The sequence below is a fragment of the Jaculus jaculus genome, chromosome 1, assembly GCF_020740685.1.
Source record: "Jaculus jaculus isolate mJacJac1 chromosome 1, mJacJac1.mat.Y.cur, whole genome shotgun sequence".
Lineage (NCBI taxonomy): Eukaryota > Metazoa > Chordata > Mammalia > Rodentia > Dipodidae > Jaculus > Jaculus jaculus.
In genome coordinates this window covers 203,130,762-203,149,849 of record NC_059102.1, presented here as the reverse complement: position 1 = coordinate 203,149,849, position 19,088 = coordinate 203,130,762, and the positions used below count along the sequence as shown (strand labels likewise).

Genomic DNA, 19,088 nt, shown 5'->3' with positions numbered 1-19,088 from the left:
CGAATCACAGTCCCGGACCTGACTCGCCCCCTTAAGGCGTTAGGAAGACGGTCGACTTCCTAGAGGAAAAAGAGCTGTGTGCAGGGAGAGAAGGAGCCAATAGGAGAAGCGATAAATGGGAGGGGGCGGAGCCTGGACCGTCGCTGTCCTACCGGCGCTGGCTGGAGGTCTGGGCGTCCCGCCTACCTTGGCCTCGGGCTTCCGGCGCACGGCCCACCGCCCGGGGCTGGTGCTGCCTAAGGTGGGGGCGCAAGCGTGTGAACTAGCAGCTGCGGCGGCCAGGAGGGGACCCCACGGCCGAGGCTCGGAAGGGGGCGCCCGGGCTTCCGGGCCACTGTCCTCTAGCTCTTCCTTGTAGCCAACGCCGTCTGCCCGGGAGGCGCAGGCGCGATGGGGGCCAACGAGGACCAGGAGGTGAGACCCCGGGCTGGACACCCCCTTTTCCCCTCGCCGGTTTCGAGGTAGGGCAGCAGCCGAGGCGGTGTCCTTGGCCCTCAGAGCCTTGCCCGGGTGCCCCGCGTTGGCTGGTGTCCTGTGAGGAGACACCAGGCAGGCATGAGTAGGTAGGGGTCCGCCTGGGCCCACTGCCCCCGTTCTCAGTCTGCAGTCTTGGGGGTCTCCACAGGCTCCTTACTAACCAGATGTGTGCTTGGTACACGACCGAGGCGCGCTTGCCTGTCTTTAAATACGACTGTCGATGAGCGCTTGTGTACTGACGGTCTTCAGATTTTAAAATGTTGTCTCACAGAGATTTAACTGAGTAAGTAAACTTTCTGTGGAGGAAAAATGACGCGAATGTCTGGGGTTTTGTCCATGAAATCATTTGTCCATCTGTTGTCCGGTGTATATGAATTCTGTTATGAGTATGCATGTTCCTCCAGAATTATACAGGTTGTGTTTAGATATTTTCTCTCAAAATGTCAGTTTGACATTGAATCAAATAGAGTTGGAGAAGGGACAGATCATCAGTAGGGTGAACCTTCTAACTTATTTATTCTTCGTGCATGTATATGGTGTGTACGTGCGTGTATACATATAAGCATATGTGTGCGCGTGCAATGTACTGGCCAGAAGTTGACACTGTCTTCCTCTATGCTCTCCTTTTTATTTACTGAGGCAGTATCTTTTACTTGAACCCAGTGCTTTTCCTTGGGATCATGTCTCCACCTCCCAAATGTTAGAATTACAGGTGGCTTCCACAGCCACTGAGGTGGTTTATTAAATGTCCTCATAAATTTATGTGTTCTGAATGCTTAATCTCCAGCTGATGGCAATTTGGAAATTGGAAACTTGGTGGAAGTGTAGTTTGGGAGATGGGCTTATGGGTGTTATAGCGAGCTTCCCCTTGCCAGTACTTACCACTCGTCTGCTGCAGTTATCCACCTGATGTTGGCCAGGCGGTGATGTCCAGCCTCTGCTCATATCACATTTTCCTCTGTCACAGTGGAGTTTCTCCTCAAGTCTGTGAGCCAAAACAAACCCTTTCCTCCCACAAGTTTGGCCAGGTGCTTTGTGCCAACAACGCAGAGATAACTGCAGCACCCACCAAAATATTTCGTTGGGTGCTAGGGATCTGAACTCTGGTTCTCATGATTGCACAACAAGCACTTTTTCTGTTGAACCATCTCCCAAGGCCCTTAAACTGTGGAACTGTTTTCTGATGTGCTGGAGACACCCTTTTAAGTGCTTTATATAAGGCAATTTGTCTTTCTTCCTCTACTTGTATATGTAGGTACAAGTACTCCTTATCCAGTTAAGTTTTATCATTCCTTTGCCCTTCCAGGCCTTTTTTTTTAATTTTAATGTGTCTGCAGGGTAAGGGGACTTTAATTCTCCCACCAGCATGATTCATTGTTTTGTCAAACTGTGATCTACAGATTTTAATGAACCTGTTTTATTTTATTTATTTTTTTGTTTCTACCCAAATTATTACTTAAAATACGGGTAAGGATAAAGGAATGAAGGAGTAACACTATATTCTTGGATCCAGTCTGGATTACTTTGGGGTTTTGTTTGTTTCTTACAGCTTTTTACCCCCTGTAGCTGTAGCAAAGAAACTTGAGAGATTTGCTTAAATCTAGTTAGATTAAATGTGGTGCCTTTCAATCAAGTTGATAAACCTTGTTTTATATATGTTTACTGGGTATTAGCTACTATTTCCTACTCTTCCAGGTTTCATATGCTTTTTATTTAATAATCAATGGCAAGATTTTACCCATTTGAACAATTAATGACATGAATCTTTGAAATCTAAAATGCACACCCATGGCTATATTTGTTTCTCTTTTTAGCAATCCAACCGTGATCACAGCAGTGATTCTCATTTGTAAAAACGTATTCTAAGAAGCATTCCAGGCAAGGATTACTAACTAATATTTCTTCTTCTACTTCTGTCTCCCCTCTTTAGTAGATCCATTTCTCATTTCAGAGTTTACTACTTTTTCTACCCTAGACTCTTTACTCTTCAGTGGAGTTATAATAGATGCGCATTTTCATGTTGCTTAAATCTAAATCTCGTCCTTCGTGGTAAGGAGGAGGAAATGGGGGTGGGAGATGGCTCAGCAGTTAAAGGTACTTGGTTATAAAACCTGTAGCCTGGGGTCAATCCCCCAATGCCCATGAAATCCCACAAAGTGGCATATGTGTCTGGAGTTTCTTTGTAGTGGCAAGAGGCCCTGGTGTGCCCATTCTCCCTCCTCTCTTTCTGCTTGTAAATTAATAAAAATATTGGTAAAAAGAAGGAAATATGTCCATAGGCTCTTCTTCACAGGATGGACATGAGAATTAAGTGAGATGATGTAAAGTCAAATGCTTAGCAGTGCCTGACACAGGGTTTTAAAGTATTATTTGTATAATTTTGATGTGTTGGTATATACACCTATATTGTAAAGATCTAAGGCTGTATAAGTTAAGCCAAGTTTTATATTTAAGTGAGCTTGAATGAGATACTGAAGACTGTTTCCAATCCACGTATGCCACTAAACAAAACTCACCGATTCTTTTCTTTCAGATGGAACTAGAAGCTTTACGTTCTATTTATGAAGGTGATGAAAGCTTCCGGGAATTAAGTCCAGTTTCATTTCAATACAGGGTAAGATATAGCATGAATAGGTGCAGGTTGTGCTTTGCTAGGGGAAAAAAAAAACCAGCATATAATTGCTACAAAAGCTGGTTTTGTCTTTTAAATTTGGTAGTTTAAGTTCATTATGTTTCTAGATTTTCTGAAGCATTTAAATGAAAACTCAGTATCATGATATTAATCATTTTGACTTTTGAAAGCTTAATTCAGACTCTTGTAAAAAAGATCAAGTTTACTTAATTATAAAAAGAAATAAAATTTTTGGTGTTATATGATTTTACTTTCTCAAAGATGACTTCTCTGTAGTCATAGCTGCCTAGCTTCTTAGCACAGCTGAAATTGATAAATAATTGTGACACATAATTTATTGTAACATGTAAAAGGAAATAAGGGTGTTTCTTTGTTTGTTTTTGGTAAAGACAGGATCTTACCATATAGTTAGGCTAGCCTTGAATAATTTTTTTTATTAATTTATTTTTTTATTGACAACTTCCATAATGGTAGACAATAACCCATGGGAATTCCCTTCTTCCCCCCACTTTCCCTTTGGAATTCCACTCTCCATCATATCCCTTCCCCCTCTCAATCAGTCTCTCTCTTATTTGGATGTCATCATCTGTTCCTCTTATTAAGATGGTCTTATGTAGGTAGTACCAGGCACTGCAAGGTCATGGATATCTGGGCCATTTTGTGTCTGGAGGAGCACGTTGTAAGGAGTCCTACCCTTTCTTTGTCTCTTACATTCTTAACACCACCTCTTCCACAATGGACCCTGAGCCTTGGAAGGTATGATTGAGATATTTCAGTGCTGAGCACTCCTCTGTCACTTCTCAGCACCATGATGCCTTCTGAGTCATCCCAAGGTCACTGCCATCTGAAGAGAAGCTTCTCTAACCAAAAGTGAGGATAGCATTAATATATGGGTATGAACATTAAGAGAAGTGCTTACCGGGCAATTTGATGAACATAGTATATATATTTAACCAGACACCAGCAGACGTTACACCCCTAGGGCTCATGGAATGAAAAAAAAAAACACCTTGAGTTCTTGATCATCATGGCTTGGCCTCCCAAGGACAGATAGTAAGTAATTCTGTATACCCACTGCCTATGGAAACTCTCCTTGTTCAGCAGTTCTAAATTCCTCTTTACTCTCAGTACTCCATACCATTTGCAGTTGCTAGGGATGGGGTGGGGGTTGAAGAAGGGAATGACTGTTAGTGAGTACAGGTATTTTGGGGAGGGAGGATTTAAATCTTGGTCTTTTGTTGTGTTTTGTTTTGGTTTGTTTTTTTGAGGTAGGGTCTCACTTTCATCCAGGGTGACCTGGAAAATCTTGGTTTTTTAAATGATGTACTTAAACCATTCTTATATTTACAGCATTCCCAAATAAATTGGTTTTTGTTGATTCTGTCCCCGATTCTGCCTCATCCCTTCTTCCCCCAGTTTCACCCTGTCTGTATTTCTCTCCTCCCTGCATATCACATATATCCTTTTGACTGCCCCTCCCCCCTCTTCCAGCTCATCCTTTTATAATTCATTTTTGGTTGTAGTTCTTTATAGGAAAATTCTTGGCCACCACTGTACTTTAGACAAAGGACTAATAACTAGAGTTTACAAAGAACTACAAATACTAAGTACCAAAAAAATTAGTTTGCCAATAACCAAATCAGCTAATGAGATGAGCAGACAGTTCACAAGGGAAGAAATACAACTGGCCAACAAGTACTTAAGAAAATGTTCAACATCCCTAGCCATCAGGGAAATGCAAATCAAAACAACTTTGAGATACCATCTTATTATCCTAGTCACAATGGCAGCCATTAAGAAAACAGACAACTTATGCTGTTGAGAATGCTGGGAGGGAGGAACCTTTATCCACTGTTGGTGAGAATTCAAACTAATATAGTATTTATGGAAATCATTGGGGGGGGGTCTCAAAAAGTTAGAAATAGAACCCCTATATGAACCAGTTATACCACTCCTGGGCATATATTCCAAGGCCTTCACACTGTACTACAGAGATACATATGCATGATTATTGCAGCTGTATGTACAATAGCTAAGAATTGGAGCCCACCTAGATGCTTAGTGACAGATGAATGGATAATGAAAGTGTGGTACATGTACATAGTGGAATTCTATTCAGCAGTATAGAAAAAACAAAATTATGACATTTTCAGGAAAATGAATGGATCTGGAAAAAGTCATATTAAGTGAATGTACTCAAACTCAGAAAGACCAAAACCATATGTTCTCTCCGATATATGGGTCTTAGTGTGTAATATCTGTATGTATATATAGAAGGAACAAATGTGGATAAGGATATTTTTTTCAAGGTTGGGTCCTAGCCCAGACTGACTTGCCACTCACTCTGTAGTCCCAGGCTGACCTCAGACTCTCAGCAGTCATCTTACCTTTGCCTCCCCAGTGCTAGGAATAAACATGTGCACCTCCACGCCCAGGAGAAATTTTTTAAATATATTTTTTATTTGTTTATTTGAGACAAGGCAAGTAGAGAGAGAGAAAATGAATATGGGTGTGCCAGGGCCTCCAGCCATTGAAAACGAACTCCAGAGCATACGCCACCTTGTACCGCTGACTTTCCTTGGCCCTGGGGAATTGAACCTGGGACCTTTGGCTTTGCTAGCAAGAGCCTTAAGTACTAAGTCATCTCTGCCGCCCATGAATTTTTGTTGTAATGTGTGGTATGTGCCTGTGTCTGTGTATGTGCAAATGTATGTGTTTGTACATGTGTATGGAAACCAGAAGTGCCACCATCCTCCTTTTCTTTTGAGACATGGTGTCTAATTGGTTTGGAGTTTGCCAGTTAAGCTAGATTGTCTGTCTAAAGCCCCATGGATCCTCGTGTCTCGGCCTCCCCAGCGGTGAGATTATAGGCATGCACCATCATATCCAGCATTTTTATGTGTGTACTGGGGATTAAACTTACATTCTAATGCTTGTGAAGCAAGCACTTTACCAACTAAGCCATCTCCCTAACCAAGTTAGATTTTTAATGGTCAAAGCTCCTGATGGAGTTACAGCCTACACCCTTTTGTTTGAGTCCAGCTCCTCAGATTTTCCCAACCACTGCTGTCGTATGGCAAATTTTCTCCACGTTGAAAGGTATAAACAACGATTTCCAGCTTTATTAAAACAGCCAGGCTGACTCATGAGAGAAGACATGGGGAGTTATCATGCCCGCACCTGAAATTCACGTGCCCACTGCACGAGCTGTATAGAGAATATAGAGAGTAAAATATCTAGGAACACTCTTTCTAAGTTTGTCTATGGACTCTCCATGCTCTGTAAGTAAGCCCTTATCTTGAGGCTGAGGGAGGAGCATCCAAGGAGCAATTTTGACACAAGAATCTCCATCAAAGTGGCAGCTTTGGGGCCCTTACATTCCTATAAGTAACCCCTCTTTATGCTCTGTAAGTAACCCCCCCCCCCCATATTGATAGGTTCACTGAACTAGACTTCCGGTCAAGATGGCGACCGCCTAGCTGCACCACTGAACTAGTATTGCTATAATACTACTCTGGTTTGCCATTTGAGCCCTATTTGGGGTGAAGGCATGTGCTTGTGCCTCCCCAGTTTCCCATGACATTTGCTACCCTCCCTCTAGCAGAATTCCTTATACTTTCCTAAATATCTCCATTAGCATTATCAGTTATGAGTTGAGCTCAGTATGCAGAATTGTCTGGGACATGTATGTGTACTGCAGGATGGAATGAAACATGAATTTGGACAGAGAGTGTTAACTATCAAAGCAGAAGAGCTAGCATTCTGCCAGATCAAGCTCTTTGTCCTTGTGTGGAATCATTTAGTAGCTTCTAAGTGACTTCTCTGCTGTTAGCTCTTTGTTTAGCTTTCCTCCTACACTATAGCCTTAGTTCTTCAACAAACTTCTAGTTACTCTTTGAAACATTTAGTCATACCATATTTAAAAGATTATCCATGAGTTTTTATACCTATACTAAGCTTGACACTCAAAGTCCTTTTTATTTTGAACTCTGTCCATAACTTTCTCAGCTGCTAACAATCATTAGGAATAATGTTGTAGTTATTTTCCTGAAATTCCTGAAATATCTTTTTCTGTAAAATTATACTTGTTGTTACTCATTTCTTCACCTCTCCTCTAAGTCCTAAATCAGCCTCCTCTTTGGTATACTCAGCCCTTAGTTTAAAACAGAATTGACCTCTTTGTTCACACCTTGTTTTACTATTATTCATTCTGAAGTTCAGTGAGTCTAACTGTCTCCTTTGAAGATAGGGATGGTCTTGGCTATCTTTCTATCTTCAAAACCTAATACATTGTGAGATGTGGCAATGTGTTTTTTGGTACATTTGAGTAAGCACTTGGTGATTACACAAGCAAGTAATTTTATCAGCTTTTAATTATCTCTAGATTTAAAACAAACATAAACTGATAGCATCCATTATGCATAAAATCAAATTCATACAGGCATTTCAACACATGCCTGAATTTGTTTGATAAGATTTCTCAGTCTCACCAAGTACAGAACATAACTAGAGTAAATAGATGAAGATGAAAATAACTGTTGAACAGAAAATAATGGCACAGTAGTTATTGGGGGGGGGGATTTTATTAGAAAGACACCAGTTTGAAGTCAGGCATGGTGGCACATGCTTTTAATCCCAAGCACCAGGGAGACAAAGGTAGGAGGTTCAACATGAGTTTGAGGCCACCTTGAAACTACATAATGAATTCCAGGTCAGCCTGAGCTAGAGCAAGACACTACCTTGAAAAACTGGGGGGAAAAAAAGACACCAGTTTGGACAAAGCTGATGCAGCTGGGGACACAGGGAGCTGATTTTCACGATCAAGTTTGGAAAGGGTTATCTAGCTTAGGTGGATCCGAGGAGAGAAGGAGGGATGAGGAATGGGGTAGTGGTCCTAATTAGGCAGTCCCTTCGTTCTAGTTACTGTAGTGTTTTTATTTATTTATTTATTTGAGGGTGGGGGCAAGAGGCAGATAAAGAGAATGGGCATGCCAGGGCCTCTAGCCACTGCAAATGAACCCCAGAGGATATGCCATCTTGTGCATCTGATTTTACATAGGTACTGGGGAATCAAACCTGGGTCCTTTGGCTTTGCCAGAAAGCACCTTAACCACTAAGCCATCTCTCTAGCCCAAGTTTTTGTAGTTTTAATCACTCCATTGTTTGAAAAGGTCACTGACAACAGAGAAAGAAGAAAAGGCCAGGTATGGTGGTGTGCATCTTTAATCCCAGCACTTACAGAGGTAGGAGGATCACCATGAGTTTGAGGCCACCTGGAAACTGCATAGTGAATTCCAGGTTAGCCTGAGTTAGAGTGAGACCCTACCTCGAAATACCAAAACAAAAAAGAAAAAGAAAAGTCACATTCTGTAGGCAGTAAGCATTATGAGTGGATGCTACTGAGATACAGGGCCATCAACACAGTTTGTAGTATTGTTGCTCCACAGGTTTCTTTTTAATTACAAAATGAAAAGACATCTTCCCAAGAATATCTGGTGACTGTCACCTCAACTAAGTGACTTAGACTCACCAATGATGATTCCAGAAGATCTTATAAGGTGTAGTGAGAGCATAGCACATCACTAATGTTGTATCATAAATGTTTAGTCAGAATCTTAGCAGAAAAAAAAATAGCCCACATCTGTGGATATAACTCTTCCCCCCACCCCCCCCAAAAAAAAAACTGACCTGGATTCTTGCTACAGGGGAAGGGCTGGGGACTACTCTAAAATAAGGTAGAGCCCAGAGATATGACAGCCAAGTATAGTCATGACCCTTCATAACCTTGTGGGTTAGTAGTGATGTCCGTTTAAGACCACTTTAGACATAGTTGGAGAATTTTTACTGTGAATTCTGTCTTAGAGGATTTTTATAGCAATGTTGGAATTTTTGAATGTGATGGTCTTCTGCTTCTATAAAAGAATGTCCTTAGCATTTTTTTATCCCTAAATATTTGAAGGCACTTCATTATTTTCAAATGGTTCACCCAAAACCAGAGGGGAAAAATAATACTGCACATGTTAGGGGAGTGAGTAGTAATTTCTGTAGTGTGGTGGGAGAAATAAAGAAAATGGACTAAAAATATTAAATACCAATGAACGTTTATTGTACTGTTTACATTTTTCAGATTAAAGATGTTTTAAATAAAAAAAGAAAGCAAGGGCTGGAGAGATGCCTTAGTGGTTAAGGCATTTGCCTATAAAGTCATAGGACCCAGGTTCAATTTCCCAGGAGCCACATAAGCCAGATATGCAAAGTGGCACATGTGTCTGGAGTTCATTTGCAGCAGCTGGAGGCCCTGGTGTGCCCATTCTTTCTCTACCAAGTAAATAAAAGTTTAAAAAAATTTTAAACAAAAGAAATAAAAGGCACTCTTAAATTCTTGAGGATTTCTTAACTGTTCCCTTTTTCTCTTAATTTTATACTTCATATTCTGGTGTCTTGGGATTGTGCCAGTGCATATCATTTACCTGTCTTTTTTTGTTTTTACATATTTTTACTTATTTTCAAGCAAACACAGAGAGAGAATGGGCGTGTCAGGGTCTCCAGCCACTGAAAACAAACTCCAGATACATGGTCCACTTTGTGCATCTGGCTTAGTGGGTCCTGGGGAAGTAATCCCACATTGTTGGGCTTTGCAGGCAAGCACTTTTAACTGCTGAGCCATCTCGCCAGCCCACATTTACCTGTTCTTTATGCCTGTTGTGATTTAGCAGTTTGAAAATTTAAGAAAAAGATAAGGTATTTTATGTTTGCTAATTATTATTTTTGTCCATTCTCTTGTTCCCTGAAGTTGATGTCTTATCTTCATTCCCAGAAATTGCTGGTTAAGCCAAAATCCTAAGATATACCTTTGATATTGGAATAGCTGGTAGGCTGATTGAAAAACAGGCCATCAGCACAAATTAAACTTGTGAAGGCACAACAGGGCCAAATTAAAGAACTCTCTATTCCCCTCTGGCTAGTCTTAGCCTGTACCCCTGAACTTTTCAACATATTGCGTTTCTGACCTGAGTATAAATATTGAAAAGAATTAATCATTTGAAGGCTCTAATGCAGTGTTCTGTCTTTTTATCACTTTGTACAAGCCTAATATTTCCCTTTTCTTCAGATAGGTGAAAATGGTGATCCCAAAGCCTTCTTAATAGAGGTTTCCTGGACAGAAACATATCCCCAAACTCCTCCAATTATATCTATGAATGCTTTTTTTAACAACACCATGTGAGTAGTTTTGTTTTCACTACTTCTTCATTTTATGCTCTATTACACTTTCATCCTGACAGCATGTATTTTCTGCATTGTAGTTCCTCAGCTATAAAGCAGAGTATATTAGCCAAGTTACAGGAAGCAGTGGAAGTTAATCTTGGAACTGCTATGACCTATACATTGTTTGAATACGCCAAGGACAATAAGGAGCAGTTCATGGAGAATCACCATCCCATTAACTCCACAGTGAGTATGTGATTGTTTCCCAGATGTTGCCCTTCATCAGAGATTAAGTACTTCTTAGGCCCATGCAAACTGAGATACTATAGAACCTAGTATTGGTTGTTTGTTTGTTGTTTTTTCTTCATTTTTGGTTTTTGGTTTTTTGAGGGAGGGTCTCACTCTAGCCCAGGCTGTCCTGGAATTTACTATGAAGTCTCAGGGTGGCCTCAGACTTATGGCGATCCTCCTGCTCTGCCTCCCGAGTGCTGGGATTAAAGGTGTGTGCCACCATGCCCGGCCTAGTATTGGTTTTTAAGTTTACCTACTCTCTTCTTAGACCTTAGAGAGCTAACAGACTTCATATGTTTTATATATATGCCTTTTAAGTAGTCCTGCTACAGTTCAGCCTGAGGATGTTTTAACTTATAGAAAATTTAGTGAATAGAAAAAAATTGTTTAGTTTCTAGGATAATTTAAAAAATAATCACCTTTTATGATCTTAACCATCTAACAAATTCTTTTTGTATCAGACCCTCACTAAAAGGTTTTAGTAGTTACCTCTGAGTTTTGTCCTGTGAAGCAAACTATAAGCTCTTTGTTAGCAAAGATTATTCTTTCTACTAGAGTGGTTGTAGCTTCCATATTTGCAGAAAAAAATATGGGTTCAAATCACTGTTGCATCACTTCTTAAATCTAACTTTGACCAGGTGTCTTAAAATGCATAAATTTCCAGATAGTAGGTTAATTGAATTGTAAAACTAATTTGGAACCTCAATCTTCACTATAATACAAGTAATGAGTCCTTCCTTCTCAAAGTTATGGTGTAGTTTTTATATCAAGATTTTGTCTTTTAATATGAACCTTTGAAAAAGTGAAGCCAATAATGTATTAAGAGCTCCTGATTTAACAAATGTATAATAACAGTAGTATAACTTTTATTTTGCAAACTTAGAAACTATCTTCCCGTTTCAGGATTTACCTATGTTTGATGAGATTCAGCAGGTTTTAAGGCATGAATCTAAGAACTCTATCTTTTTCTTAGACATCCATAAGCAACATCATCTCAGTTGACACTCCTAATATAGCCCCATCAAGTAAGAAAAAAGACAAAAAAGAACATCTTTCTAAAGCACAGAAACGTAAGCTGGCAGATAAAACAGGTTGGTGTTATTTTTTGTCTTCTACAACAGATTGTTTTTAACGTGATATGGGTGCTTTATATATTAAGATTTAGCAAATTAGTTCTCTGGTCTTTATTCTTAGAACATTTAAATCAGAGACCTGCTGGGTCACAGTATAAACATACTATATTTATTACTTCATCACAAGAGATAACTATGTAAAAAGAAGGTAATGAGACAAAAATAATTATAAATGATTTGAGATTGGGGAACCTTGAATAATATACAAACATGTGTCCTACTTTTATATTCTAATGTGGGGATTTATTTGCTTGTATGTGTACCTTAACAAATTATGTAAACTATAGCTTTCACTTGAAGTCTGGTACATGATTAGAACTTATAGCACATTAAATAATTTAAGGGGTGTATGTGTATGTTGGTGCCTCTGCACACATATGAAGGTCAGCAGATAACTTTGAGGAATCTGTGTCCTTCCACCTCCTGTGAGACCATGTCTCTTGCTACTGCAAATGGACGCCATCCTAGCTGCCCTGTTAGCTTTGGGATCTCCTGGCTCTGCCTACCATGTGTAAGTCGTGGCATGATTGTAGACCCGTGCCCCACATTGCATCCAGGTTTACATAAGTTCTGCCTACTTAGTTTGACAGCTCTGAAAGCAAGTACCTTTAACCGCTGAGCCATCTTCTCAGCCCATAATTTAATATTTTTGTCTGTGGTTAACTTACACAACTATAATGTTTTAGAAAAGAATTCCCATGTCTTCTAAAACAAAGTCTTTGAGAAAAGAATTATAAAGTTCAGCTTATATCAACAATAGTATTTGCCATTTTCTTTAACTTGGGAATTTGCAAATTGATATTGATAAAAGAATATTATCATGTATCTGTATATGCAGTTACATATATAAATGTATGTGTGTACTACTGATCTTGGATTGGAACCTCCCTTTACTGAAAACCATCATTTTATTTTGGTTTGAAACTTTATATGTCCTTTCTTTTATGAAGGGATAGTTTAGGAGTTATATTTTGTTTAATGTTTGTCTGTGGCAGAATAAAAAACCAACATTGCTGATGCCCATAAATAACACTTCTGAAAGTATAAGAGTTTATGATATAAAAATCTAGAATCTATTATACATCATGTTGAGACAGCATTAAAATATGAAAAGCTGAAATAAAAAGTTGTTATTCTGAGCTTGTTTTCAAGTATTTACAGTAGAGGAAAGCCCTTTTTGAAAAAAAAAAAAATGTTACTGTTTTACCAGTACACAGCCAATTAACATAAGTTAGTGTGGCTTCCTCTGGATCTTGAAGCCATATACCTGCTGCTGGTCAGGGCTCTTGTGTTGAGCCTAGCTTTCTAATGTAAAACACTAACTGATGAACCAGTGAGCAAACACAACTACTTACTATGTGAACGGTGACTTTCTAGGAAGCAGAACTGTGCAACTGCATGAATTAAAAAAAAATTAAAACACCTGCATATTTTGTTTTCCTTCATAACTGTTTTGTCTGCAGTGGAAGTAAAGTCAGTGCAAAAGAGGGTGTTTCTCAGATACTTTGCAAGCGTCTCCAATATGACCCTTTAACGTCACAGACATGATAGACTGTTGTTCCAACGTAGTAATATGTGTACTGTTACAGGCAATAGTATATAAATTCCTGTTTGTTAAAATAGTAGTTATCTTAAAGGGAGTCAGTCAGCCTGAGAAGTGAAGTTACCACATTTTGTCCTACAGATCATAAAGGAGAACTTCCTCGAGGCTGGAACTGGGTTGATGTCATAAAGGTATAGAATACTTACATTCTTGTCTTCAACATTGTTAAAAATTATTGCTACAAATAATGAAATTTATATTTCCCATTTTCTCTCCTACAACCTTTGGGATTTCCTGGGATGTCTGTCTGCTTTATTACTTTCAGCATGTAAGTATTCTCGAAGTACTGTTTACATTCTTTGCTTCCTAACATCCTCAGTAGAAGTGAAGTCTTACTTCTGTCCCTGTGCTCAGCTGTCACCCACAATAGCTGCTTGATTGGAGCAGCAGATCTGTGAGACTCAACTATCTTCTACTGACCTAGATAATAAAGGGATTTGCAGAGATGTGAATTTTTTTTCTAATGTTTGTTTGAGAAAACAACTATTTTCCTTTAAAATGTGATTGAGGAGCCACGCATGGTAGTTCATGTCTTTAATCCCAGCACTGGGGAGGCAGAAGTAGGATGATCACCATGAGTTCGAGGCCAGCCTGAAACTACATAGTGAATTCCAGGTCACACTGAGCTAGAGAGAGACCCTACCTTGAAAAACCAAAATGAATAAATACATAAATAAATGTGATTGGATTATTATATGAGTTTATTTGAGTTTGTTGCTAGTTTTACTTAAAGTAAACTTATTACCTGTTGTTTATTTTTGATTCTGAATGTAAGTATTCATTCAAATACTATGACTATTAACTGAATATTTCTTATGTTTTCTTTATAGTTAAGCAAAACTGGCTCTAAAGAAGATGAATAGTACTTAGAAACTGAGAAAAAGCAAGAGCACCCTTTAAAAAGTAAATTGGGTTCAACATCCTTCATTATTTGGGGGAATATAAAAGTGGCTTTTTATAAGATACAGTTCTTTTGTATGTTTCTTAAAAATGTAAGTGGAACGATCATGAAGAGATCTGGTTGTATTAAAATTGTTTTTCACAAACTTGCCTTAATAAAAGGTGACAGTGTAACTTTAGAATTCTTTATAAAGCCTGTTGAGCTTTGTTAAATGGATGACTGAGTAGAACATTAATCAGTGTTAATGTATGTGATCTTATCTAGTGGATGTGGTATATGCTAAAGGAGTCCAAGACCTTTTCATACTGCCATCCCAGTAGAGCCAAATACTTAGTCTACAGTTGTTCATGGCATGAGCCTATATCCACAGGCTTCTCATCTGGAAGTCTCCATCTCTTTTCTGCTTAACGACTAAGGCATAACTTGCTTTGGAAAACTTTAATAGTGGTATTTGAACTTTACATGATTCTCTTTGTAATTAATCTTAATTTTTCAACAGTGAGCTGCTTCCCTTTAACAAATTGATGTATTTATACTTTTTCCTTGATTTGAGTCAAAGTCTTTGATCAGGAGAGCTTTCAGTGACATGTGTAATAAGAACTTGAAAACAAATTTGCCAAATACTTTAGGAAACATTTGAATAAGTGCTAGCTCTTATTTAAAACACTTCTCTTTGCTGCATATACCAGGATGGGAGTAAAAGATGCCTTAATATTTAATTTTGTATTGTTGGAGATAGTGATTTTAATGAATTTCTATTTATCTGCTATTGTGGTGTTTTTAATTATTGGCTGACTGAGGTCTTGAAGTTGGCATGTGACAAAACCACATTTCAAGTTGTGAAGGTTTTTTGTAGTGTCTCTTCAAGTATGCAAATATATTTTTTGCCCTGTGTGTATTTTCAATACTATATGTAGAAGTCTTTCAAATGCTGAACTCTTACACATGCTTGTTACAAAAAAAAAAAAAAATCACTAGTAGAGAAACCATTGCTACAGTTTACTAGGAAAGTTACTGATGTTTATGTGATTTACAGTGACTGTGTGTGTGTTCCCCAGCTTGAAGAACACTTAGAACTCCATTATATCCAGAAGGGGGGATTGTTAATGTGTCACATTATACTTGAGTAGTTTATGTCTTAGGTTTCAAAGAATAATTAACTTTTATTAAAGACTTTATCTTAGCATAAGAGCAATTTGAGATATATATCCATAGATTTTTACAAAGTTAGACTTGGCTTCAGTTAAATTGTGTGAGCTGTAAAGTGAGAATAGTAACAGTGAAGAGTTTACTCTCCTTGTGAGAAGCTGAGTCAAATTTTCCTTCCTGGGCTAATATTAAAATAGAGGAGCATTAGATGATGACATCTTTTGTTTTCAAGGTATGTGGAGTTTTATTGTCATATTGATTTGATTTTTTTTTTCTTTTAAGAAACATCTTGTAATGAAAAATATGTGTTTGTTCTGCTCTGAAGATTATGAAACTGGTCAAGCTTATGGTTCTTCAGTTACAAAGAAAAATGCTAGTTAAATACCAATGAACTATTTTTACTCTTTTATATGAAATGTATAAATTTCTGGGGGTGATGGTGGCAATAGTGCCTCTTGTTACCATATGTAAAACACTTGAACACTTTCATCAATATTGCCATCATCTGATGAACACTCCCAGTATATTTTCTCAAAGTCTGTTTAATTAAAGTTGTATGGAATGATGTAACTAATAAGCAATAAAGTCTGAATTATTATTATAATTTTATGTCTTATTTCAAATCCCTTCAGAAACAGTTGTTGATTTTTTATTTATAAATATGCATCATATCCGCCTGGCATAAGATATTCCTTCCTGATGGAAACTACTCAAAATGTTGGATTAAAAAAAGTTTAGAAGCTGGGCGTGGTGGCACACACCTTTAATCCCAGCACTAGGGAGGCAGAAGTAGGAGGATCGCTATGAGTTTGAGGGCACCCTGAGACTACATAGTTAATTCCAAGTCAGCCTAGGCCAGAGTGAGACCCTACCTCAAAAAAAAAAAGTTTGAACTGAGATGGCTCAACGCTTGCAGCCCAGGTTCAGTTTCCCAGTTCCCATATCAAGCCAGTTGTACAAATTGGTGTGTGCATCTGAAATTCTCATTCACTTACTATTTTGCTCACTCATTTGTGAATAAATATATTTTTTTTGTTTTCAAAATGAGCTGTGAAGAAAGTAAGGAATACCTAAAATAATTAAATGTGAGCTACATCCTGGAGGTTAGAGACAGCTTTAGTTCTCCCAGAAGACACAGGGGAGATAAAGTCCAGGATCAGCCACAGGTCTCACACACAGACTGGCCTGTGTATACTTAGTGGCTCCCACCCATCCCCCACTGAGGGCTCTGAGGATAGCTCTTGTCTTGAGCTTTGGTTCTGGAGAAGTGATAGAATATACACAAGTATATATGCTCTTATTACAGTACCAACATGAAAGTTACTGGATTTCAACTCAAAGTCCTCACGATATGATTATTTGCTATGGTTTGGCTCATGTGTCTAAACACTTGTTCCCCAGCTGGTAGTGCTGTTGAGGGAGGTTGTGGAACCTTCAGAAGATATGCCTACCTGTAGGAAGCAGGTTGGTGAAGGATAGCTGGCATTGTGCTATATCTCTGCTTGCTTCCTGTGTACTCTGCCTCCTGATCCGCTGAAATATGAGGACATAAACCTCATGCTCCTTCCGTCATGCTTTTTCTGCCATAGTGGATTATATCCTCTGAGCCATAAGCCAAAATAAATTCAGTCCTCTCCCCTTAAGTTGCTTTTTTTCAGGTATTTGATTATAGCAACATAAAAGTAACTGAAACAGTATTGAAGATAGACTTTAGCTTACCAAGGAAAACTTCAGAGGAATAAGAGCCACAAGGATATATTGATATTACCCATACTCTTTAATATTTTAATAAGGAAATCAAATAAGTACCCCCCCCCAAAAAAAAACCTTAAAATCATCAAGCCAGTTAGGAAAAGAACTTTACACACACACACACACACACACACACACACACACACAAATAATTGAATCTACCAGGGACATATATCTTGTTAAATGATATTAATACTAAACCTGCATCTTGTGTTTGTTTATCTTTTTTCTCTGACACCAGCATAAAATCCACACTCATCCCATATCACAGGCCACAACATTTTAGATTGGTTAGGTAAATCTTGCCTTCACCAAGCTCTGCTGGATACTACAGATATGCTTTATCCTAAACCTTACTCTAGAAGACAAGTATGTGAGGATTTGGTCACTATTTCCAGAGGGCTCTCTGGGCATGGTGGCATATACCTATAATCCTAGCACTCAAAAGGCTAAAGTAGAAAGATTTCAGAAAGTTGGAGGCCAAAAGCCTGTGCTTCATGATGACTTCAGCCTTAGGCTACATAGTGAGGCCTTAGAAATTCTATGCTAGTACGTATTTTTTATTTTCATTGTTTTCTACAAAGTAAGAACAGAACAAGAATGATTATCTGGTAATCTGTAGTTTAGAATTTCAGTGTTTGAAGACTGTTTCCCAAACTTCAGTTTATAGTTCATTAATGAGGGAAGTAACAGGATCTTCATAGCTTTTTTTTGATGGAATATGTGGTGGTTTGAGTCAGGTGTCCCCCATAAAGTTATATGTTCTGAATGTTAGGTCTCCAGCTGAGGGTAATTTGGGAATTAACGCCTCCTGGAAGCTGTGTATTGTTGGCGGCAGGCTTATGGGTATTATAGTCAATTTCCCCATGCCACTATTTGCACATTCTCCTGTTGCGGTTATACATCAGATATTGGCCAGGAGGTGATGGCCACCCTCTGCTCATGCCATTGTTTTCCCCTACCATCACAAAGCTTTCCCTCAAGTCTGTAAGCCAAAATAAACATTTTTTTCCTACAAACTGCTCTTGGTTGGGTGTTTTCTGCCAGCAACGCAAGCCTGACTGCACAGAATGGAAGACTATACCGAACAGAAAATGCAGCATGCTCTACCTTCCACAAAGGTGCTTTTCTTGTGAAAGCTTGCTTAGACTTGTGTGAATGGGTATGAGTCGTTACGAAAGTTACCAGTGAGTGGTGTGGAATAATAGTCTGAAAATTACAATCTAGAAGCAAAAGATGGAACAACTTTTAAATGAAGATTAATTTTTAAAACCAAAATGTGCCTACCAGTTGCTAGTGGCTTCTAACATTGATGCATTATTCCTAAAGACAACTTGAGTAAAATGACATCACACAATATAAGAAAAAGTGGTTGACTTACAGTGGGATCTTTAATGACTTTAAAATGAAAATTCTTACCTTATGAATTTTGCTTATATGAAGAACTTAAGAGGCAGTGCCTGACAGATGATTTTAAAAGCTAAGAAAGCATTTAATTTTCCACCATTTCTACATGCTGAGTTTCTTATGTAAATCTAGCTTCCAAAATAAATTGTCTAAATGAGCTGATGAGACCCTACCCATTTTTCTCTTGTGACTCCTGACATCTGGGAGGTTGTAACCATCTTGCTTGTTTTCCTGCAGCCTTGTAGAGCTACAATGTGCCCTTTCCAGTTCCTGCTACAGCTTTTGGCCTGTTGGGAAGTTGTAAAGAGTCTATGTTCAGTTCTTTCTCCTTTCATTAATAAAAGAAAATGTGTCTTAGACATTAGGAAACAGCCCATGCGGAAGGAGAGAGACAGATTTAATTTAAAACTTTATACTAGAGATTAGTGTGCTAAGACGTTCTACCACTGATCTTTCTCTGCAGCCTTTAAAAAAATATTTTTTGCTCCCTAATTAGCCAATCAGAAATTAACTTTGAAGCTGACTAAAACTCAATGA

The 19,088-nt window shown here is 38.5% G+C and overlaps 1 protein-coding gene across 3 annotated transcripts; it reads left to right on the top strand.

The window, feature by feature from the left end:
* Window positions 1–218: 218 nt before the first annotated feature.
* Rwdd4 (RWD domain containing 4) lies at window positions 219–15,996 on the top strand. Of its 3 annotated transcripts, none has more exons than XM_004657106.2 (9): window positions 219–414; window positions 3,011–3,091; window positions 10,221–10,330; window positions 10,414–10,561; window positions 11,580–11,697; window positions 13,424–13,473; window positions 13,608–13,610; window positions 14,173–14,245; window positions 15,675–15,996. In XM_004657106.2, the coding sequence occupies exons 1-8, from the start codon at window positions 391–393 to the stop codon at window positions 14,203–14,205; spliced, it is 567 nt and encodes a 188-aa protein (XP_004657163.1). In that variant the 5' UTR covers window positions 219–390; the 3' UTR covers window positions 14,206–14,245; window positions 15,675–15,996. The 3 variants fall into 3 exon arrangements, with proteins under 3 accessions (XP_004657163.1, XP_044998030.1, XP_044998031.1); XM_045142095.1 differs by lacking the exon at window positions 219–414 and adding an exon at window positions 2,292–2,355; XM_045142096.1 differs by lacking the exon at window positions 219–414 and having other exon boundaries at window positions 3,005–3,091; window positions 10,225–10,330.
* Window positions 15,997–19,088: the final 3,092 nt, after the last annotated feature.